General features: G+C 38.9%; 2 protein-coding genes and 1 long non-coding RNA gene across 4 annotated transcripts in view; 2 read left to right on the top strand and 1 right to left on the bottom strand.

The window, feature by feature from the left end:
* LOC146477202 (uncharacterized) overlaps positions 1 to 9702 on the top strand; it is an 11939-nt gene extending 2237 nt beyond the window's left edge. Inside the window, exons 1-9 of one of the 2 annotated variants that reach the window (XM_085113651.1) lie at positions 1 to 676; positions 1219 to 1288; positions 2269 to 2349; positions 2914 to 3007; positions 3948 to 4181; positions 5601 to 6755; positions 7862 to 8084; positions 8629 to 8718; positions 9371 to 9702. The exon at positions 1 to 676 is cut by the window's left edge and continues 293 nt beyond it. In XM_085113651.1, the coding sequence (XP_084969777.1) occupies positions 503 to 676; positions 1219 to 1288; positions 2269 to 2349; positions 2914 to 3007; positions 3948 to 4181; positions 5601 to 6755; positions 7862 to 8084; positions 8629 to 8718; positions 9371 to 9649 (2400 nt within the window). In that variant the 5' untranslated portion in view covers positions 1 to 502 and the 3' untranslated portion in view covers positions 9650 to 9702. The remainder of the gene's footprint in view (positions 677 to 1218; positions 1289 to 2268; positions 2350 to 2913; positions 3008 to 3947; positions 4182 to 5600; positions 6756 to 7861; positions 8085 to 8628; positions 8719 to 9370) is intronic. The other variant, XM_085113650.1, reaches the window with a different exon arrangement.
* A 4176-nt stretch (positions 9703 to 13878) lies between these two features.
* LOC146477200 (BPTI/Kunitz domain-containing protein-like) overlaps positions 13879 to 25000 on the top strand; it is a 17995-nt gene continuing 6873 nt past the window's right edge. The window contains exon 1 of the mRNA XM_085113642.1: positions 13879 to 14016. Coding sequence (XP_084969768.1) covers positions 13968 to 14016 — 49 coding nt within the window. The 5' untranslated portion in view covers positions 13879 to 13967. The remainder of the gene's footprint in view (positions 14017 to 25000) is intronic.
* On the bottom strand, positions 21041 to 22920 carry LOC146477201 (uncharacterized). The gene is made up of 3 exons (XR_014865382.1): positions 22566 to 22920; positions 22165 to 22252; positions 21041 to 21181 (listed from the first exon to the last, which is right to left on the bottom strand). It is a non-coding gene; the product is annotated as an uncharacterized LOC146477201 (long non-coding RNA).

The following is a 25000-nucleotide window of genomic DNA, read 5'->3' as shown; positions in this document are numbered from 1 at the left end:
CACGTTGGGTAACCAAGGAGAAAAATAAATGTGATTGGCTTCTGAACATGTTTTTTAGTATTTTGATTTTCAATACAAAAATTATTACTTAGTGAAACATGTAACCTAAATTTGAATTCCAAAATGATTTTAAGGTTGATATTTTTATAGGATACACACAACAAGGTACGGCAGTTTTCAGCGGTCTTACTAACTCCCTGAGTAATCAATGAATATGATAAAAATTGCAATATAACGACATTCGTTTACCAAATTTTTATACTTAGGTATAGTCTGGATAGTTTTCCCCTCTCAAGTCTAGCGAATCCGTCTGTAGCTACTTTTAAACGTAAATTATTATGAATAGCGAGGTTTTACCAGAAAAGTAGCTTTTAGTTAATTCAATCTATTACGATTCTTAACTTTTAACTGACATTAATGTAATTCTTCTTGTCATTTGATCGCAAATTGTTGACATTAATTTTATTTTAAATCACCTCGTTTGGTTGTAATTTTATTTTTCATGATCATTTCAAATTCAAATCAGTTGAAAATGCGCCCGTCTCTCCGGATCCAAGTAAGACTATTGTATTATTTTGTAAGGCCAGCGTATTTACAGGGCAATTCAGTTATGAAACCCTCAAAAGGAGAATCCGCGAAGATGTCATTGAAATACAGTGCTAGGCCTCGGACAAAGGTCAGCTCAGCACCCAAAGTCACGTGACAAAACTTCAATCTCCGTCAGGTGATATAGATTCCATGATAAAATAGAAAGCTTCCGAGTTAGAAATCAATTTCGGATGTTTAATTGAAAGGACAACCCTTTTGTCTTCCCCTGTTCTTCTCCCTCTTGTTAGCTCATCCCGGTATTCTTTCTTTATTTTTGTATTTTGCTTATATACACTGTAAATATATCTCCTTCCCATGGCGTAAACTTGTTATATTTTAAGCCAGACCGAAGCCTAGACCTAATAAGCTCCCGCTTCCAGTTCAGGCTTCCCAGTCACCAAAACTTACTTGCTTGTGAATGTCTCATTATGTGTGTGTGACGAATCAGATAAATTTTCTTTTTCTTCTTCTTCTTCTTCTTCTTCTTCTTCTTCCTCTCCTTAAATATAGCAGGGTCAAGAAACGTCATCTTCACTTATAAGGAAAACTGTACTTTTCTTTGTTTGCTTTAAAGCAATTAGTCAGTCTATTTCTTCGTACATTAACTCACTTTTTATTTCATCTCCGTAGGAATATCCTGCTGGCAAAGTGATTGTGAATCAGGGAGATCAACCAGAGCATCTATTTTTTGTTGCAAAAGGTTAAATTTTCCGTTGCGTTTACGTACTACTCCCAGTTCATAGTCTAATCAGTGGCCGATCTCATATAAGATTTTGTGTGGCCAAAAACGAATCAAAGTTACTAGTTACACATTAGACCGTGTTTTTACTCACATGTACGTGTAACTTTAAATCATCTCATTCTTACTTTTCAGGTTACACGTTGTAAGACATATTCTTTAGTTCCTTTCTCAGTATCTGCTTCTTCATTTATCCAGGAATGAGTCAATCTGGGTCCTGATAAGGTTAATTCCATCCTTATGGACAATTCAGGCTATTGACGTTAATTTGCCTTATTACAATTAATTCATTGTTTGATGTATGGCGAGGTGACCTCTAGAAACCACCAGGCTTATAGTTGAGGCCACCTCGTACCTAACAATATATGCTTACATAGTTTGTGCAACAAGTGTGCGGCTTTGCCAATTCAGTAATTATTTTAATAAAAACTCCAGCAGTTTATTCTTAAAGTTGGCGTACCTGAATAGACCAAAATTACTTCTGTAATACAGACTCTTCGATTTACGGTTTAGTCATGTATGGATGAAAACATGACGTATAACCGTTCAAATAAAGTAGTAATTACGTCTGTTCCTGTTTGTTAGGCTGTACAGAATGGGTCTAACTTTTGGGTAGGTAGATGACGGCGATACAGGTTCAAGTCAGAGATACAGACACAAGGACTTTCCTGAGTCTGCTCATTGTTCTGTACATGCATGGTGGAGAGAGTTTCAGTCAGGAGATGAAATCATTCTAAACTGACGTAAATGGAATGAAAGCCAGTGAACAAATCTTCCGTTTTTCAATCCTTTGCAAAAATTTAGAAAATTTCGTTGTTTTGAGCCCTGGCGACTGCATGTATTTTAAGCTAGAGACTGACTGACAACGGCTGTTGGCTATATACGTCAACCCGCCGGAGTCAAATCGATTTGGTTAACACATTCATTTTGCTATCCGTTAGGACGATGTCAGTATTACAGAAGCATTTTCATTGATGAGGTTAATAGAGAAGAGCTGGTCAAACTTGGACAAATTGAAAAGGGTAAGCAATGAATTATTACTAACCAATGGTCGACTTTGTCCAGGTTGTTGAACGCAGTGTCACCTGCGCAATTTTTGGTACTGAACATTCGTTTTTTGCTTTAAATGAATCATAGCTAAACCCCCAAACAAATTATGACTTGTGTTTTTCTTGATAACTCGCGTTTTTTGTTTCTTGAGGTTTATAATTTCGTGAATAGCATTGCACGTCCCTAGCGTATCAGGCCTCAAAAGTTCAAAGAGCGGATCACTTAATCCAGATGACAAGTCACGCTCAAACGGATAAAACGTATTAGTTGGAGTACATTTTACCCACTGGATAGCGACTTAGTCTACTGGCTAAAACTATCGGCTCTTTGAACACTGAAGGCAGAGTAAGGAATCCTTTTCCAACAGAAACCTTCAAAACAGTTGTGATTTGCTTACATAGTTTCCCCACAGTGAGCAGCCGCATGTCGTATTTCGTGTGCTCGGTATATCGGTTGCTTCAAGTGATCTGCTTATTTTTCTGAACTGGAAGTGTATATAGTAGTGCCCTTATTCATCGACTTATATAATCTTCTAGGTGAATTCTTTGGTGAATCAAGCCTTCTCGACTCCAGTCCCTGTTTCTGCAGTGTTGCCAGTATCGGACCTGTCACTTGTTTCTTAGTGAACAAGTAAGCTTAATCTATCAATTACTCAACACAATTCACAACCAATATAACAAACTGGCCTATGACCATACGTCACGAGATTTCAGTAGCTAGTACTCGAGACAACAGGCCCAATGGTTTTGTAAGCACCAAAGCGGCTCGAGCCTCTAGTGGGGACTAAGAGCATGGGCCTCGAGCCCCAAAGGTTTAAAAATTGGAGCTGAAATCCTTCGTTCTGATGAATTTTGTCCTTAACTAATTTGTTATTAGCCACACGTATTTTCATTACAAAATTTGCCAAAACTATTGCCGGACAACATCCATCAGTTTCACAATTTTCAAGTTCAGGCATAAAAATAGCTTTTCATGACCGCGTTACGTTAGTAGGGGAAATCGACCGTGGGTCGGCTGTGAAATACCTCCCTGATTTCGGTTGAGAAGCCCTTAGCCACAAAATAAATCCAAAAGGGACCAAATTCAGCCGCTTGCAATAACTAATATCCAATGAGAATGAAAATCAATGATTCCGTCATGTGAAATATTTAGGCATGTGCAGCTTCAAAGAGAATTGCTTTTGGGCCGTTTTGGCCAAAGGAGGGGAAATAATTTTATTGCTTATACCTGAGTTTCCACAAATACAGAGGAGTCACCCTCCGTTTGGGCAGAAACAATTTGTAGTATTTGCACTAAGGACACTATGCTGGGTTTATAAACCAGTTTATAAACCATGGTTTATAAATGCAAAATACAGGTCCCAGTAGTTCAAAAGTTTGCAGTGCATACAGCACTGAGATAAAATGTGTTAGTTGGAGTACATTTAACGTATCCGTTGGATAGTGATTTATCCGCTGCCAAGAGAGGATGATCCTGTCTCGCCGCTGGATAAAGTCTTGAAACAACTGGTGCCAGGTTTACAATCTACTGTCCTTGCCCCTCAGATAATCCTTTTGTTATAATTTTTCAGGTGGGCGTTAAAAACGAACGAAAACATCATCCACATTCTTCGTCAGAATCGACGCTATTTCTTCACTGACGATAACATCAAGCATTACATCCGCGACAGTGATGTCTGGCAGAGCTTTAAACGGTGTACTATTACCGAACTTTTAGAAATGATGGGAAGGTCTGACGCTACAATTGATAGACGCGAAATTACTTCCACACTATCAAGGGCTGTAGATTATGGAGATGCCAAAAGGTGATGTAAAATACCTTTATTTGGTGACATAATTTTAGATACGACCATTAATTAGTGTACATAGAGACAGTGAATCGAGTAAGGAAACACTAAAGATAAACATTTTAACAAATTTGGATGGAGCTAACCCAAGTTGGACCCTAAGGCTTTCACTGAAGCGTTTAAGTATACCGTGATTGAAATCATTTAGTGGTCGGAGAAAGGGACCTGAATCTGGAATCCCAACCAGCAGGCCATAAGGTTGTTATCTCAGCGAGAATAGAAACCTTTTAGTGCTATTTAGGTGTTCTTCGTACCAATATAATAAAAAGAACATTTTTACAGCCAGTTACGGCCAAATGTAACTGAATTGTCACAGAAAAGGAACCGTCTACGGTACTCACAATGAGGAAAAAAAAAACTTTGGAATAAATAAAAAAATAAATAAATAAATAAATAAATAAATAAATAAGCATGGCGGTGATTTTGCCACTCTAGGTGCCAGTTTATGGAGTTTCAAGGAGGAACGTTAGACCACGTGACCACCATCGCCAATCAAAACAAACATTTATTATATGTACTGCTTCGTGGTGGGAATTGATCATTCTGGGTGGTTCCCTGGGCGGTTCAAATTTTGGTTACAACAAAGACTACATGCAAGGGAGTTTGTCCGTTTTGTAACTGAAGTAGGAACCATTTCCTAAGTGCGTATTATACAATTTTGGAAGAAGTGATACAGAAGTGGCATTTACTTCGAGCTTGGTCCATAAACTTGCAAGACAGAACTATTAGGCCATGTGTCAGTCCTTTCCACTTTGCATGATCCTTCGCCAAGTGCCAGTACTCTATTCTAAAATTAATCTGGGGAATAACTAATGATGTCCCCCGGCCACGGGCTTCCAACTAAATTTCACCATGGTCCTCATACTCTTCGGGAGCTTCACAGATCACCCTCTCATCATTCTGTATTGTTTTACTTCCATAATAAGGCTAAATACACGAGATTGAGGCATTAGCTCACAAAAAGGTGAGCTAATAAAATGTTTACAAACACTTAGCTGTCTGTTGTCTGTGGTATTTCTATACATCACGGAAAGACAGAAAGCCAGCCGCAAAAATTTGGAGCAAAATTCATCTTCAGTTCCAAATCAGCACTCTCAATTCCCGCGGAATCAACGAATGCTTTTCGTTTGGCTCATTTGTTCTTTTTCCTCACGTCATCATGCATTCTTCAACCATTGGCATAGCTGCACTGCTCGCTATATAAACCAAACACAATCCACAAATCCCTTGATTCGCTCTGACGAAGGGCTACTATTCGAAACGTCAGCTCTCGGTGGGGTCTCTTTATGGTGGCCAGTAATTAATATTCGTTCCACTTCCCGGCCAACGCAGCACAGCAGTCTCCTAGAAACTAACCCTTTTATAAATAATTTGCAGGTTGTCACTTAAAATGCCTAACCATGACGATGAAATCCCCGGCGCACCCAAGAGATCAGAACAACTGTTTGTGCCACCACCTCGCGCTCGGACATCAAGACGTCGATCGTCCGCCATTTTGAATTGTAGTGCCGCTGCTGTTGTGAAAGCTGTCTTATTGCTGAGAAGAAAATCCGATGCAGAAACTGATAACAACCAAAGTTTTTCCTTCCCCGCGAAAAGATCCGTTTCATTTCAAGACCTTACCAGATTTAATGTATCGGAAATGTTTAAGCCCAGGAGTGCGCCTGAGAGACAATCGCGCCATAGAACGCAAGAAAGGATGAGGTCTCCAACAATTGTTCGTAGGGCAAAGAGCGTTAAATTTCAGGTAGCAAAGGATGCTTTAAGGCATTCGAGGAACAGAATCTCAGTTTCTGCAAACGCAAACCAACGTTCACCTAGCACGAAAACGAAGTCTGCAAATAAAGACGTTATCTTAAACATTACTGGGAATGAAAAGAACAAGGCCCAAAAAACTAATAAGAACAGAAAGGCGAGGAATCCAAAGGCAGATGTAAAGTCTGAGAGGACTAAAGAATCTCCGAAAGAAACGACGATAAATATAGAAAGTAGAGCAAACAGTCCAGGGTTTCTTCCTTCTGTTGCTCTCGAGAAAAGCGTTGTTCAGAAACCCAATGTTGTCATCAAGGAAATCATCAACACAGGAATTCCCGGTCGGCGGTTTTCTCCCAAAAGCTATCGCCGATTCGACAGGAGTATCTTCGACGTTCTGGATAAGACATCAAATCAGGAAGCTAGCTCATCAGACGAAGATACTTCCTCCGATAAAAGTCCAGTTTTAAATCCATGGAGCGTGTCGTTTGCAGCTAGCAAATGGATGACCAATGTTCGCCAGAGGCGCAGGAATACGCATCTTCAAGAAGTGAGTGACGACACTGGCCAGCCACCGATAATTGTAATCGAGGACTGGTCGCCTGACGCAGAGTCCGGTTCGGAGGCACATGATGATACCGACGCTTCTCAGTTGATAGCAACAAGAATGACACCAACCCGAAAGATGAGTCGAACGCCGACACCCGTGTTGGATGACGTCGCCGAAGAGAGCGAGGAGGAGATTCAGAAGTACAAAGATGAGCTTGTGCCCTCTGAAAGGTACAGTGACTTCCTTAACAGACTTGAGCAATCGATCTCGTAGAGAGGGAAACTGAGGAAGCGAATGAGCAAAGAATCTCAACCGCTTGCTCTCGTGACATAGCTCCATCGCCTTCTTGTCTATCAACAAAAGGACTGTGAAATAAATGTGATGGCATATTTCCAGCCTGGTGAATGAATGAGAATGATGTATTATTCTAGAAAGTGACACAGACATACTCGGAAATATTTAAATCCTAGCAGTATGCAGGATATTTGTCCAATGAACCTTGTTTAATGGCCTTGGCTTCCACGAGTCTCCTGTAGCTCAGTGGTAGAGCATCCGAACTAGTAATCGGAAGGTCTTAGGTTCGACTCCTGATAGGAGCACTCGGATTTCTTTTTTCCGAGTATGTCTATGTCACTTTCTAGAATAATACATTGTTCTCAATAAAAGGACTGTTGCCTATCTAATTCTTACAGTTCCTTTGATTCAGTCATTTACCAGAACGCTAGAGATCAAAATGGTAAAAATGGTAAAAATAATCGATTGACTTATCCAAAAACGAGCATTACTAAATTTAGGAAAATATTGTTTGGTTGCCTTTCGCTTGAAAGATAAAACATTTTGATTTTATGCACACAAAATTTGAAGTTTACGATCCGTGTAGAGGATAGTAAACAGTAACTACTTCTCAACTGGATAAGTTTCATTTTAACGGTCACACTTGAGGTTGCATTCCACGATTAAAAAAATTAAGCACAATAACTGATTCAATGTTTGACTCATGGCCTGGGAAAGACAGCATAATGTGAAGAATTTTTCAAACTTTCCACGATATCATTTAAGAGACTTCATTATCGTAGAAAACCAGCTTCTGTTGGTCGGAGATTGCTGGAACGGGTGTATTCACTATTGACCAACCATTCTAGCCCTGATCAGTTTGTAGTACATTTGGCGTTCCGGTTAATCAGTCAACTGAAATCTTTTGGATTCCATTACTAAGAAATGTATCTGCTGGCTCGAAAACTATTTTTTTTAGAGATAATGCAGAAGTTTTTCGTTCAATCTCAACTTCAGTTAACAACCATGTAACATTCTACTATTTAATAATTGACGTTCGCAGGTGGTACACACCAATTCACGAGGCACGCGACGCGTGCGAGCAACAGTTAACTGATTTCAAGAAAGAAGTTGAAAGTTTGGAGGAACAGCGAAAAAGATTAAAGCGCCAGCAGAAAAAGAAGAAAACTGGAAGAGAAGATGCAGAAAATCCTGAAGAGGGAGAAGAAACAGATAAAGAGCAAGAAGATACAAACGAAACCATGGATAAAAATGTTTCCGACAAGGTGGGATGCTCAGGAATAAAGACGATGTTTTATTAGTTAATTATCTATATACCGATTGATGACTTACGACTAGAAAATTAATATGAGATGTAGGTGGAAGACAATCCTACAGTTAGCGTCACCCTCACGTTCTGCTAACTATCATGGTTATAGGAATGACAACAACATATGCTACAAGCACCAGAAAGTGGCACTCACGTTTACGGCATTCATCGTACTTGGGCCGAATAACTTAGAGAACGCGTTTTTATTGGTCAGTTTCTCCAACTGGCAAAGTTCCAAATCATATTGTGCCTCGCCAGTCGTCACTACTCGGTCATGGCAATGGGTCGACCTCATGCCGTTTATCACAGCGGTTATATGATATGGCCACTAACATATTACCGAGGGACTCGAGGCACAAGCGTTTGCCTATTGCCTAAGTGTACGATAACCAATATAGAAGAATTAAAGACGTTTGCCCAGCCTAATTAAACACGACCCTGACCACTAACACCACAAAAACCAACAACGACAAATTAATTCATTCATTCTTTGATCTCAGAGCGGCCGTCCAGCAACAGTGAAAAGCAACCGGTTGCGTAAAGTCTCTGTAAACAACGTGGGGAGGAGTCGATCCAAGACATTTTCAGAGGTCAGTGACCACTTACCAAAACAGCAGCTTGCTTTAATCTCTTAACAGCAGATCGTTAGCTTTGTACTCACATACGTAAAATTTCGAATACAAGTCCTCCATCCCCTGAATATAAGCACCTTAAATTTCAGATAACCTAAAATCCTCTCGAAAATAAGTCCTCTCTTAAATAAGTCCAAGGGCATGTTAGAGTTGGTTGTTTTATAGAGCTGATAGCTTAGTGTGTCAAGCTGTTTTTCTTGTCAAATCCAACCGATTTTGAAACTTAAAATTCCCTCTAATAATACCCCCTTCCCCAAAAAACTTTGAAAGAATGGTAGCGGAATTTGTGGCATTATAACGCAACGCGTAAAGTTTGGCCACTTTAAGTTACTAGGGTACTTTCGTGAAATTTTAAAAACACTTCAGTCATACTTCCGGGATAGTTTCGAGCAAGGAGTTTCAACTCAATTTTAGTCGTTACTGATTCATTTACTGTAGATATTCCATCTCACGACAATATGCGAACTACTTTGAAATGGGTAAACTTTAAGACCGGTTTGTCTGATTACGAATTCATTGAAAATTTATTTTTTCCAAACCAGTTGCCAAAGAAGACGGGTTTTTAACCAAAAGCCAAAACAGATAACTCACGTGTTCTGTTTATTTAAAGGTTCCTGGCGATCAACACGGGAATGATCAACAGCTACGTAGGACCCAGTCTCTTAGTCGATTCCGCCTTATCAGCCTTTCGGCGCCAAACAAACTGTCAAGATCACAGACAAGCATAGGTGAACACGCAACGGTAGTGTTACAGGATCAAGACCGCACAGAGAGTTCACATCACGAAGTCCAGACGATTCGGGTAAAGTCAAGCAGGATTGAGAAAAGGAAACTGCTACTTAGAAAGAAAATAGAGGAACTCGAGAAATACAAGACTTTATACACATAGCAGTGCGATGTGAAACCTGAGAAATAACTCAAACAAATGAATAAACAAGTGCATTTGTATGATTTAGTATTATGGCTCAGTTTAGTGTTAATTGCCTGCCTAAGACCCAAGGACGTCCTGTTATTTGGCGAAAAAACAAACAAAACAACAACAACAAAAACAAACAAACAAACAAACAACAACAACAACATACAACACATAACAACATAACAGCAACACAACATTTGCTTTATTTGTAAGACAATTAAATACTTTTTAAATCGCTGGTACCATCAGCACCAACTCTTATATATATACAGTTCAGCCCTAAAAAATACCCATTTTTTTCCCCTGCCGTTAAGCTTTCATATGCACTTTTTTTATCCAGAGGTGCTTTCCATTCAGCCAAAATGTCCGCTTGGAAATTTCGAAAAATTTCCGTGTCAAATGGAAAGGCTTTTTTCCAGTCGTTCCAAACTTGAGATATCATTGGTAGATAAAAAAAAAAACGTACATGATGGCGTACGAAAACAACAGACTAAATAGAAAAGGAAAATATGACTGTGCAAAGGGAAGGTGATTTCATGGAGCGGAGAAAGTGAAGTACCTCCAAAGGTCGTTCGTTTTTCCCGGAAAAATTTCGTTTAATCCGCGCGTTCATTTGCATTTTCAACCGGCTGAACCAAGAATTTTTGCTAAATGGAAAGCGCCCTACAACGGTGCGTATGAAAAATTTAGGGTGTAGGAAATCATACTCGTCCTGTGAGGGACTTGAGCCCGTGACCCTAGATTAAAAGTCTGATGCTCGGAGACTGAGCTAAAAGGGCGGCTTACTGAATCGCAAACTCTACTAACACATTACTTTGTTTTTGACTTAACGGTATCTGATAGTATGTCCTTCCTCAGGAGAGCGCTTCGGCGTTAGGTACAGGATTCTGAAGAAGTTAACGGCCCAAAAGGCAAGATTTGTCAGCGAGTTTAAATGCGATTTTTGCAGCGATTTGAAAGGAACTTCTTGGCGGTTTGATTTCGAATTTGTTGCGATAGATCTACGCACGGTTTCTAAGGCCATTTTGGTTGGGGGTTGGGGGGCGGGGGCGACACACGGCGCTCTTGATGGCAGCACAATCGCGGTGAATATTGCAGCGAAAACCGCTGGTAGTTTACACCGGCGTTGCACATATTCTTTCAAAGAATAAAAGTACCAGATCCTGTAATTAAGGATCTAATCAGCAACAAACTGTAGAACAAACAATCTAAAAAACAACAAGGTTGATTTCAAGGTTAGGGAAATATATTTTACAATATTTCGAAAGGCACTGCCTTTTTTCTCCAGAGTATGTTTGAGACTGACCCTGTGCAAAAGACGTTACATTTTAAAACAGTTACAATAGTAACCGTAATAACATATATAGGCTTAAGTTGCATAATACATCTTGTCAATAGGCATAAGCAAAATAGTGAATGTTACAACGTAGAAAACAAAAACAAAAAACGTAACAATAAGAAATTAGAGAAAGTAACATAACATAGGAGGATGAAAGACAGGAAAAATGTTCATGTCTTATCTCTCTCTGTCGATGAGGTATGCTTCTTTAGCTTTGCGTACACTCTCGCGATTAGATGTGACGAGCCGAGAGGAATAATTAGTATAGCATGTCAGAAGCATTATGGTTGTTTAAGAAAGAAAATGTTCTCAGACTGTAGTAGGTTTTGAACTGTTTGTTTGTTTGTCAACTGGTCTGCCTGGATTGCTGAATTTGAATATGAATTGACAACAGTAAATGACTTGATTTAAATTTCTTCAGTATGTATTAAACGAACACAACCCGTTTTACACAAGATGGAAAGCGGACTTTTTTGTCCATTATAACATTTTATTTTTGAGTGTAAAGTATTAATGAGTCAAATGAGTCAAATGAGTCATGAGTCATGGGTCATGAGTCATGAGTCATGAGTCATGAGTCAATGAGTCAATGAGTCAGGTCTGAAAAAAAAATTCTGTAGAAACAATAAAATTATGCGTTAGGTTTACTTATTTTGTCTAGTTGTTTTATTGCAGCTAGTTTCCTTTTAAATCTCGACCCGGGCTGTTTGTTAGCAGTTCCCAGGCCCTGCCGCGTAGCACCCGATCAGAAGCGAAAAATATGGCGGCCTAAATGCGCTTATAGTAAATTGAGTTAAACCTGTTGTGGAGTTTCCCAGTGCTCAAAGACTCAAATCTGTGAACAGCCTTTCTTTGAACATTCGGTGTACTGATGTGGCCGGGTTTGAAGTAGATAATCTGTCGCGAGTGCCAAGGAAAGTTCTTTTACATATGTGCGTGACATAATTTTGGGGCTAAACTGTGGGCCCCAAAATTATGTCAAGCTCAAAATATGTCATTCCTTGCACACTTTTTCGCCTGTTTGCTACATGTAAATCCGCCAGCGTAGGTGCGGTTTTACGTAATATAAAATTTATTTTAGTATTTTATGTAGGTATATATACAGGTCACTTATGTTGTATTGTAAAACTCCCTGACGTAGTGTGCGTTAGTCGCACGAAACACGTACGAGAAAATAAATCGTTTTACAACTGTAAGAGTTCACAGACGTGCTGCTCACTAGTTTTATCTAACAAAATTCAAAACTTTTGAAAAACCGCTGATCCGACCTGTTGACTCATTTACTCATGACTCATTGACTCATTTGACTCATAAAACATCCGTTCTCTTTATTTTTAGTCATAGCAAACTGTCGTAGTTGCCGAAATGTAAAATGACTGTCCCCTCCAAAAATAATTCTAAATTTGTCATCTGCCTAGCATTTGGTCAGTTTGACAAAGGGGATCGTTTCCCCTTCATGAAATTACGCCCAAAATTAAGCCTCAATTAAAACTGACGCGAATGTCAAAAATTTTACCATTACCAAATACTGACTTCTTTATGAAAAGAACCAGTTTTATCTCATTGTCACGTAAAAAGCGCGTTCTGGGCGCTTTCATGAGGGGCACCCAATGGGAGTTTTCTCTCAGACCCTTTGAAACGCTATTTTAGGCTATCTGGAGTGCCTTTAAAGCTCTGTAGATTCATTTAAAGCTGTGCTATAATATTTTTATCGGTTCGGTCATTCTAGGGGAGCTTGAGTCTTTTCGAAATTACTAGGGCATTTTTGTCCATTTCCCAAAAAACTTAGGTCTTATTTCCTTTCCGAAAATCTTAGCTGACCTTTTCTCGGTACCCGAAACGATATTTTTATCAATCCGAAAACACCAGACCTTAAATTTCCCATAACTTGGATCACGAAAGTTCGAGGCGCAAATTATTTTTAGAAAATTGTAGGGGATTAAGGGCCTTCCGAACAGATAATTTACCGAAACGATCCGTTGGGTGCCCCTGTTTCGTGCGCTTCGTGTCTTTGTCGTATAGCGTAACGTATACATCTTAGCACATTTGTTGTGAAGCTGTGTTGCCCGTTGTTACCGCGTGGTAGTTTCCGTTACAGTGCTGACACGGCTTAAAGCAACACGTGAGAAAAGTCCTCTATATTCTGTGATTTCCTTGAGAAAACCGCACGAAAAAAATATTTTATTCCTCGCGGAAATATATTTGGCTTTAATATGGAACAGTCCACTTGTGCATTTGATACACTAATAACAATACAGCAAAAGTGCTAAATTAGGCATTGAAACCGTGTGATTATACAAACCACAAGCACGTCACGACAGATGTAATTATCGTTAGTCCTTAATTAAAAATATGGACTCCAATCAGTTCAGTTCCACTAAAAATGTTTCTCTTTTTGGATGGATGTTTTGTGATGCGGGTTGGAAGGTATAAGAACACGATTAACAACTATGTTAAACGTTTAATCATATTGAAATCATATTGTACAACGACATTTTGATTTAAGTGGCACTAAACATTTCCATTTGTCGTCAAGGAGGAAAAATACTATTTATATGTTGATACGATAAAAATAGATAGTAAAATAATAAAAGGAAAAAGAAAAGAAAAGTGTTCAATAGCAAAATTTGTGAAATAATTTACGAATTGAATCCTGACATGCAAGTTTTAAATAGGAAATTGTTAAGTCCAGATACTATACTATACAGATACTTGGTCGACTGAAAGTTAAAAGTAAAAGTAATAAACCGTTTTTTTCTCATACGTGTCATGATGGAACGTCGTCATCCAAGAAAAAAATAAATACACTTAAAGGTGACGTAAATTGCGCGATCTAGCTTAAATAAACGTATATAAGGCACATCTACACCTTTCACTTCCTACCAGTGTTACATTCCTTAAGCTTCCACCCATAAAAACAAATTTGGTTACAAGACGAATTGAACCAGTGAGATGAAGTTCATCGTGGTCACCGTCGCTTTGGTGTTTCTCTTTAACGCAGGTTAGATCAGTTCATTCATTGTTTAGCGTGCAGCTGTATTACGAATTGTATCTCCCCCTACCAGACTTCAACATCGATTACAAGACAGTTGGTTTGTCTTTCCCTAGAGTAAATACTTATTACAAAGTTATCACAGATTAGCTAGTTTTTTTTATGTTGCGCGTGCAAACGTACTGACTTTGTACCTTCTCTTCAGTTGCATGAGGTTTAAGGACGGTGCCTACTAATACCGAAGTATTTTTTCGCAGTGTATGACTATGCGAGAAAAGCAGATCTTAGCAAGGGCTGTTGGAATAAAAAAAAAAATAGGGATAACCACGCATTTTTTAGAGATAATTAATCCACAATTATTTTAAAAAGCCGTAAAATACAAAGGAATGTATGGCGTTTTTATCCAAATTGAAGCTTTATTGTACCTGAAAAATGCATGGTTACCCCCAATTTTCTTTTTGGATACCAAGAGCACTTGCTGAGTTTTGCTTTCTCCGCATAGTTTTAAACCGCGCAAAAACATCCCTGTATAAGTAGGCACTACCTATAGGAAACCCGAGTATCTCGATCGAGATGCGCAGAAGGTATGCGCGTTACAAAAGTAGGCACCGTCCTTAAAGGGGAAGTATCATGGGGTTTTTGATATCTTTTGTTAAAAATGATGAAATGAGACCTTCAATCAGCTGCCAAATAATTCTAGAATGACGAGAGGAAAGAAATCAACTGAATTCTTGAAAGGAACAACTCGTGATCTGTTTTAGTGTATTTTGGAAACAAAATTGCGAGAACTTGAAAAACATTAGCCTAATATTTTTCAAGTTTCAATCTATACCGGTCTACTCTGTCTCTGGCCAGAGGCACTAATCGACAGTTTTATTACACTGGGTGGACAATTTACAACAAAATTGACGATTATTTTGTTGTTTCTGCTGACAGACAAACTTTTTTGGGTTTTTAAATGACAGCAAATTTGCGTGATAAGGCGCAGAAAAGCCAAAAAATACAAAATTTGCAGCCGTTTAGATTGTGAGAATCAAAGAAAGGAGGGCACTCATGGAAGAAAGATTGCAATGTTGTTTACCCATTCTTCTTCCATTCTTTTCCTTGAACAATTTTTTTCTCGCTTGCCATCAGTTTTCCCACTAAATTAAGCTCTGAATATAGTATGATATCCACTACGAACAATATTATCCGAAAACTGTTCCGCTTACTCTTATTCTGGAATACGGTCAATCGAACGCAACTTTTGTTATTTTTGCAAAGTCTGGAAACGCAGCGTTATTTCAACATGACGTAAAACGATTTCACGGTGGAAAACAAAAATCCCTCTTACAGCGCACAAAGCTTGACACATATTATTATGTGAATAGAATTGTTAAGCCAATACTAACTTAAGACTGAAAGTAGTATCAAATATTGCACGTGCGTTTGAAAAACGACGAATGGTCCGATATAGACGATCTTCATGACGTCAGTTTCACATGAAATTCAATTTGGCGTTTTAACAAAACATGTTATAATACAAGAAAAGAAGACAACTTGACCCACGAACAGTTTGTTGCAAAAAATGTATCTATCAGATAGCCGGTTAGCGACTTATAAAAAGGTGACGAAAAAAACATTACATTTTTTTCTGGCCAAAACTATGTTGCCGTCCAGATTCGAACAGAAACAGCAAAAAAGACCATGTGTTCCTTCACAGATAATTCTTTTGAAGTTACTTGGCTCACCACATTGTAAAAGTACATTAATTGTCATTTAAAAATCTGTCTATTATATATGGATTAGTGTAAAGAACATGATATGATATCACTACTCTAGCTGAGTCACCAATGCCTCACACAATTGATAATATCTCTATTCCTTGTCAAAGTCCTTGTTTCAGGAATTATCTTGATGAGTCGGTTATTAATTAAACTACAGGGTGTATAAGTAAATTTTCTGACTAAGTTTAAACCCTCGCTAAAAGCCAAATTGCTATCTAAATGCTCTAGTGCTCAAGTTACTTATCATTCTTTGATACTGTCCTTACTTTTTCTATAGTATTGTACTCAGTTATATTTAGCTTTAGTATAATTTCAGAGTTAAAGAGCGAGTTTTTAGCAATCTGATTGGTTGAGCGATTCGTACTATGACGTTATATTCACCGCGCTACGCGGTGAATATAACTCTCAGCCTTTTGTTTTAAAAAACAAAATGGCTGCCAGCCGGTTTGCGCAAGTTTCCGACGAGGAAATATCCGAAATGAAAATAAATGCAGTCCCCAAAAGTACGCAGAATGCAACAAAATATGGTGTTAAACTATTCAAAGGTAAACCAGCCTTCTGCTTTGAATTCAATTATTTTATTTTAAAACTTAAAAGTTTCCGTAAAACCAACAAAAGTATCGTTTTGACACGGCTGAACAACCACATATGTCCTCCTCTTTAAATTTATTTCGTACAGAATGGTTTGCACAGCAAAAAGAATTCACAACGGAGTGAGAGTCTATGGAAATCGAAGAAATGAACAACTGCCTTTCGAAGTTTTATTTATCAGCAAGAAGACAAGACGGCAGCTATTACAAGAAAACAAGTTTATTGTCAATCAGAGCCGCCTTAGATCGCCATTTGCGTTCACCTCCGTTCAACAAAAAAGTCTCAATTTGCGACACTGTTCAGTTTAATGAAGCAAACAAAGCTTTATATTCCTACCTCACACATAGCCAGTAGCGGTAAAATTGCTGGAACGGTTCACAAAACTCCCCTGACGGCTGAAACGGTGCAAAAGTTGTTCGAGGCAGGTGAATTAGCCAGTGCAGAAACAAGAAATCCCCGTCTGTTGCTACAAACAACGTGGTTCTACATTTCACTTTATTTTGGTAAGCGAGGTAGGGAGAATCAAAGCGCGATGAAGAAATCGATGCTTCGTCTAGCTGTGACACCCTCCGGGGAAGAATATTTTGAGATGAATAAAGACGAACCTGGAGCGGTGCTTTCCACCAAGAACCACACGGGTGGTCTTGACGGCACGGAAGATCACGCAGACGGCAAAATATTTGCTTCCCCTAATTCGTCAAGATGCCCACTTCAGACTGTTAAGAGCGCGTGCACACAAAAATCGAACATTGTGCGGCAAACTTTCAAATTTTGAAAATAGCTGAAACTTTGGCTATTAGTAGTCCATATTAAGTTATTCATTGCTGTGTGGTTCATTTGTGGAATAACTTTTTGATTCGGCAGAAAAAGACGAAGATTGGTTTCATAGCCAGACACGAGAAAATTCGGGTTGAAAAATCAGTCATTTTGAAGCAACCCACTTGCCCTACTGATAAAGCTAGAAGACATCTATTTGTTATCAGCTTGTTCTACAACCTTTTCAGGTTTTATCTTTTAATCCCCATCAAGATCGATGGAATTTGTAACACTGAGACCGACCAGAAAAAAAGGGACCCGTTACTCTATAGAAATCGCTTGCTAAATTGAAAACATAATTTATCCTACTACCTTTATCACAAATTCAAATGAAAATCTAAGAGCAAATTAAGGAGGAAATGGGCTTTCAATTAAAATAAAAAATTTTCCGGGGAAACTTAATCGTGCTCTGTGGAAGACCGCTCAAAATCTGACAAAATCGCAAAATCAAACCGAGATTGCGTGACGCACCGTGACAGATATTACAAACGTATTTCGGGAAACATTCAGACCTAACCGGATGAAAATACATTAATGACCCTGTTATTGTTGCTGATTTTTATTATTCATCATTTTTTTTTATCATTTGAGCTTTCCTTCGCTCCCTCGCCAATTTTCACGTAGCCAGTAGTGCACATACTTGTCTTTTTACTTGGATGATTACGAGTTTCTTTACCAGTCAAAAAAAAAAAAAACCGGATGCGGATGATCACAAATTATAGAAAGCTGGCAAAACTGAGACTTCAAAATTTAAAGTCCCTAGTCTCTGTTTAATATTAGACTCGCAAGGGCCCGGACGCACTGGGCAAATTTTTGTTAATTTTGCGAAAAAATCTGTCACCAATTCCCTGAGACAAGTGCACCCGGTGATTTTTAGATCTACCAAATTTTGTGAAGGCTTACCAAACTTCAAAGACGTCGTCGTCCTGCCTCGGAGCAGGACAAATTTTTGTCAGGCGTGAAATCTGACAGATTTGTTAATTTACACGCCATGATTTGAAGGAAAATGTCAATCAAGAAAATTTGATCTCTATTTTTAGTGGGAGTATTTCAGAAAATATAAAAAATCGCAAAAATACAAGGCAGCGTTCATAAAAATGTTCACAACATAACGCAATGAGTCTTGCAGGCCTGTCATTTCTATTATTATCACTAAAAGAATTCTTCGGGGATATTACGCCTATGAAAATGAATTTCAAACCAAGAATTGCAAATGCCTAGGTAGGTTCCAATAATATAAAGGATGAGGCTTTCGCCGGCTTCTAAAGACAAATCACTGAACCAGTTGCAGTCGAACAAGGTGAAGCCTCCACTGGCAAAGTACAAGTAGCTAATGCCTCTGCTGGAGTTGAACGAATTCAAGGAAGAGAAAAAAAAATAGAATACAAGCAATAATATGCTGAGGCAACATATTCGATCGAAGCGGTTAAACATCACCATAAGCCCATGACTCCTGAGATCTCATGTAACCTTTCCCGCGCACAGCGCGCAAGCGATGGTGTTTATTTCCGTGTGATTGACACTTGTGGTTAACAAATATTTTGCTGAGTCTCAGTGCGCCCACGCTTGACAAATTGAAAATTTGGCAGAGACAAATTTTGTCGAGATTTTTGGAAGGGCGAAACAAATTTTGTCAGTCCAGTGCGTCCGGACCCTTGGAAAGAATTACTTTGTTGACTCTTGAAATTAACTATTCGAGCGTGTTGCTATACTGATAGCCAATTATAAACGAGTTCCACGCAAAAGGTTTGGAATTTTCCCACGGAACTTTCTTACTCAGAGTGACGCGCTTTGTAAAGTTAGGGCCTGTTCACATGGAGGTGGGGGACCCCAGGTAGGTGAGGTACCCCGCTTCGGTGGGGTTACCAATCTCTCCATACAATCTCTCTTTATTTCTTGATTGCGTTCACATGTGAAGTGGGGTACACGGGCAATTTTTTTTTTTACGCCCACTTCAAGATGGCGGACAGTTACCGTGACAGACTGGTAACTAGCAAGTCAACTAGAGTAACACAACATTACTTCCGGTAAATTCGCAATCGCTTTCGCGTGTTTCCACGGCTTCTCAAGACGTTGTTTTTACATGTTTTTACACTGAGACACGAGACATCATTAGCCAAATGTAACTTTAATGAGCTGAGATCAATTAAAGTGCGGATAACCTTGTGAAGAATACTTCTCAAATCGCCTCTGAACATTATTATAGTCTGTAGTGTATCGAGCCCCTCCAACCTCTACTACCTTTAAAAAATAAGTCTCGTACTTTTATAGTGTCACCATTCCTTGAGTACAGTTCAAAGCTCAGAAGACATTTTTCTGGTGGGCGTGAAACGAAAATCGATTTGTATTTTACGCTCACTTTTTGGGCCCGCGGAAACTAACGAGGAAACTGGGCATGAAAGATTACCAGAAAAGGGACTGGAAATGAATTAAGACATAAATGTTGAACTATGAAGAGTACAAGTTTGTGCGGCTCGTTTCAATACGGACAGCTGTTTGTACAGAGGGTAATCAAGTGCAATCAAGGTACGAAAAAAGCAACCAATCACAAGACTTGTAAATAGAGAATTGTGCATGTGTTTACATAGACTGATGCAGACACTTGAGGGAGTTTGGGTACCCCTTTGCCTTGCATAAACTTTCAAATTCTCCCAAACTCCCTCAAATGCTGTTTGTAATACACATGATTTTAACACATCTTTATAGTAGGTGAATGTGTGTTCCTTTAACCTTGTTAATCACAGTCACATCCTCTTGTGATTCTTTAAGCTCAACCGCTTGTCTAAATTGTTAACACTTTCCAGAATTTTGCTGATTTTTTGCAATGTTACTTGCAAGATCATGCTTTCTTTTCTGTACCTTTGGTCGTTTCCTGACACCAAATCTAAACCGATCAAAATCATCACTGTCATAATGCCCTCATCCTCAGCCTTTCTTGCAAATGGTTTTGGAGGTCGGTCTGCTTGAGTTTTCTTCATCCTTCAGGAAATCCCCTTTCTTCTCCTGCCTGCCACTGTAGATTGCACCTTTATTCTTTTTCCAATCCTTTTTTTTTTGGTTGTAGTCTGGAATCTGTTAAGGTGATGGCTTGCATTTATTAAGTATGTATCGCAGACGCAATTTTAGGTATCACGCTACAGGTGCTCCCTTCTTTGAGTTTTTCATACCTTGAAACAAACTAGCTGACTCCCATAATAAAATTTTCATCCCCACTCTTTAATTTTGAAACAATGTCATTGCACACTCCATAGACCTTTGTCTAAAGACCTTCTGCTATGGGATGGATTGGATGCATTTCATCAATACTGTCAACTTGACTGCTGTTTTCTGTAATGTCTGTTGGGTCTAGTGATGGTGTGGTTAAATCTAGCGAACACTGGGGTCAAGCAGATTGTCCATTGAAGCAGACTACGTTTTGAGTTGCTTCCTCTTCTACATTTTTCTGGTGTACACCGTCTGCCTGCTAATAACTAACAAAGTAATTCAGTAATGCTGGCTGTTATTCTGAACTTGTTTCTAACTTGTCACCCCTGCTTGGAATCCATAATAACTATATAACTGTATAATTTGGAATTTTATTGCATCGCTTGCAAGATGAAGTGAATCCTGTGCTCTGATTGGATACTCGTGTGATCAAGATGGAGCCATCTTGCCCACTTAGGATTACCTGTTACCCATGCACCCATGCATGCAGAATCAATAGTAAAGCCATATAATAATAAATCTTTTATAATTTGGCCAAGCTTGGGTCAAGATGGCAGGATATTGGCCTTGTTCTATTGTTGGCAAAGTTATTGATTGTCCTGTCCCTAAATTGTACTGATGCCCCCCCCCCCCCCCAACCCTTCACGCCCTACACACACGCACATCTTTTTAGGCTGGGATCCCTCCTTTTAAATAAAGGCTAACCTCTTTTGTATCATGATTATTTTGAAGGACGTAAAAAAGAAGATAAGCCTCTTGCCCAAGCCAAGAGCTTCATTATCTGATACACAAGAAACCTGCAAAAAAAGTGTTAAAGTACATCAAGGTTTGATACTGTACTTGTATTAACCTTGTGGAGGATTAAAGAAACTGTATGTATTTATCTGGCTTTGACATACCACTTCATCATTAATACAGAACCACCTCTGGTCCACCTTGCAGTAGCTATAATGGTGGCCACATTTGCACTTAGTACCACTATGTACTACAACACTTTGCAACTCGTACATATTGCTGTTCTATGTAAGCAAAAAATTATAGTATAAACAATTAGAAAAGGCATAATCTTAACTATTTCTATAGTTGTGTTCCCTATCTTAGATAAGCATTTAAATGGTAATACAGTGGAACCTCTCAAATACTGGTATGGGCAACCTCCTATTTAATGTCAGGAAAAGTGGTTGGTTAAAAGAGGTGGTCACTGTCAGGGAGCCTGCAGACTGTAATTTTGTTAATTCTAACCTGAATCAATTTCCATAAATGGGGATGGATATGGCAAGAGAAAGTTGTGGGAAACATGAGCAGAAGGCAAGTGTTTCATCAGCTAGAGGCCTGTTTCAGGTTATCCCAAAACTTTCACAAATGTTACCATGGAAACAAGGAAAGTATGAATTTATACATCTTTTCTATAGAGTTACAGTTAAACAACCAAACCAAAATAAATACAAGAGAGTATTTCTTTCAAGCTAAGTGGACTATTTCATCACTTTTCCTTTTTGTTTGTAGAGATCAAAATAACTACAATCAAACTTCCCATAAGTGAACACTTCCCATAAGCGGACACCTTTGGGACCAAGCATAGGTGTCTGCTTTTGAGAGGTGTCCACTTACGGGAGCTGTGCATTGGCGGAGGTTCAACTTTAATAATACTAATATTCTTAAAATAAAGCTATATACAGGTAATAATAGTACAGACAATAATTAGGGTAAATTGTCACTGCTTACAGCTTTTCTAGCAAAATTACATTTTACTTTCTTATTGTATCAAAAATAATTATACCTTTGATGGCTCATTCAGTAGTAAGCAGTCAAACCATGCAGGGTATATCAATTTCTTCCTCAATTTGTTATTTCCTGTTCTCTCAAATCTGCAATATATTATTGCAAATATTAGGGAAAAAAGGATCCCTTGACTTTAGAGTTCAGGTATTAAATACAAGAAACTAAGACAAAAATCTCCACCAAATTATGTAACTTTCAAAATCAATTCCTCGAAATAAACCTACCTTTTTAAATGGAATGTGAGGACTTTGGGCCAGTTACTAACAAATTGGTCTTTCTCAGCCCTGGTCAGCTCATTACACTGTGTACAACACCAAGCACAATAGGTATTGTGGGCACATGCAAACACAATCCAATATGATTTCTGTGAGACATATTGCAAATTCATGACTTCCTAACCTTTCGCAGAAGCATCGATTGTCCCCATCAAGAATTTCTGTCTGTGTATTATCGAGTGCTTCAACCAGTGATTGGGAGGACCCCTATTTTATGATAAGGAAAGATAATTCCATTTGACTATGTATGGAGATGGTAAAGAGGCCATGATAGGAAACGGGGAACTGTAAATAACAAAATTGAATAAATTGTTAATATTAAAATGTAGTAACTGTTTGCATAAATATGACCAAAATTCTTGATGATTGACACAAATCCTTTATGCATAGCCCATCATTGTTGATTACTGTGCTTTGCTATAACATGCAAAATCTGAAATTGAAATCACTGCCGACAGTTGCATTTTTCGCTACCGTCAATGACCACACTGGAAGCTTTAGAAACAAAGTAACAGGATCAGAAGGTCACGTTTGTGCATGGTGATTGGTGGATTTTGATCCACTTTGTTTGATTGATGGCAGGAAAAAACGCAACCATCTGCTCATGCGGTGTTTTGTATTTCACATTCCACCTGTTATTGAAAATTGCAAGTTAACTGTTACATGTACCTGTATGTCAATACTGTGATTGCTCTGCTGCTGACATGTCGGCACATTGTACACTTTACTGAAGTGGAGAATAAAATAGCATATTTGGAGATATTGACTTTGTTTATCTGTGCAAAATTACTACTGTCACATACCTCATGCAAACATGGGCACTATTATTTTTGTTTGTTATAGTAACTAGAATACTTCTCAATGGGAAGCCTACTAATCACTAGGCGTGGCCTATTAGTTAGGCCGCTAGGGGTCAAATCCTCCACCCTGCCACTCCGACTGGATTTTTCTTCCATAGTCTCAAATTCAACTATTCTACAGTTTGTAAATAGCCTTCATTGGTCAGCATCCTGCCAGTTGGTTATAACATGGTGCTGGAAAGTCATTAGGGGCAGCCATGATTCACATTTGTGACATTGATTTATTCATTTGTTTTTTTTTTTGTTATTATTTGTTATTTTTGTATTATTTTAATAATTGCATGTATGCAAACCTGTACTGGTTAGCTCTCCTCCAATTTCTTCATGGAAGTGAGAGGCACCACTAAAAACAGACCACCAGCCTTTAGTGGAAGTGTATTATTACTCTATGAAGTATTGGTTTAATCATGTTTTATGTGTAGCTGTATAAGGTATAGCTTTAACTGACACTCACTTGTCAACTGAGTTGACAAGTTTTTGTTAACTGAGTTAACAAAACAGGTGTTTCCAATGTTTATGAGTCCTGATAACGCCATGTCCAATCGATCGCACGGAAAACTAGTGTAAACAGAGAAATAGACGAATTTTCCACGAGTGTGACAAATTACCGCGTATAAAAACAATTTTGCCGCCAAAACTTACATATCTCTTAGTTACCAGCTTCCCAACGAACGAGCGCACTTTTTTCATGCCCAGTTTCCTCGTTAGTTTCCGTGGGCTCAAAAAGTGGGCGTAAAATGAAAACCGATTTCGTGTTACGCCCACCAGAAAAATGTCTTCTGAGCTTTGAACTGTACTCAAGGAATGGTGACGCTATAAAAGTACGAGACATATTTTTTAAAGGTAGTAGATGTTGGGTTAGCCGTCGAAAGGGGCTCGATACGCTACAGACTATAAAAATGTTTGGAGGCGATTTGAGAAGTATTCTTCACAAGGTTATCCGCACTTTAATTGATCTCTGCTCATTAAAGTTACATTTGGCTAATGATGTCTCGTGTCTCAGTGTAAAAACAGGTAAAAACAACGTCTTGAGAAGCCGTGGAAACACGCGAATTTACCGGAAGTAATGTTGTGTTACTCTAGTTGACTTGCTAGTTACCAGTCTGTCACGGTAACTGTCCGCCATCTTGAAGTGGGCGTAAAAAAAAAAATTGCCCTCACCGAGGCGGGTTGCCCGGTCAGCCGAGGCGGGTAACCCGCTTAGCTGGGGTGAGTTTTCTCCATGTGAATGCTGGAGGTGGGGTGGGGTGATGTTCATCCGGGCAATTGTCTCTGAATTCAGTACAAGCGTGGCGAGCTTTTTCGCAGATATCACCTTCAAAACATCGACAACAATGCCATTGAAGAAAGTTCTGAAGGAGTTGAAGGTGCATTTGTCGAGTCTGATAACCAAGCTGGTCTACCGGTCTTGGATGAAGGTGAAGTCGTGCCCGTAGAACAACGAAACGAAAAGTGTCTTCCATCCGCCATCTTTATTGATATATGTACTTAGCGACCACGCGGTAGCTTTTTTTAAAAACCTCACCCCAGCGCCCCGGGGTTGCATGTGAAGGCCTGTTTTTTCTGACCCCGGGTAGATGGGGTACCTCACCTACCTGGGGTCCCCCACCTCCATGTGAACAGGCCCTTAGCTAGTTTTCTTGTATTGTGCAGCACTGCAATGGCGTTTTTGCAGTTTCGTGCTCTTTTCAGAGTATAA

This window comes from Pavona decussata, unplaced genomic scaffold, assembly GCF_977016875.1.
Source record: "Pavona decussata unplaced genomic scaffold, jaPavDecu1.1 SCAFFOLD_71, whole genome shotgun sequence".
In the NCBI taxonomy this organism is placed as follows: Eukaryota; Metazoa; Cnidaria; class Anthozoa; order Scleractinia; family Agariciidae; genus Pavona; species Pavona decussata.
This window is presented reverse-complemented; position numbering and strand designations above follow the sequence as displayed.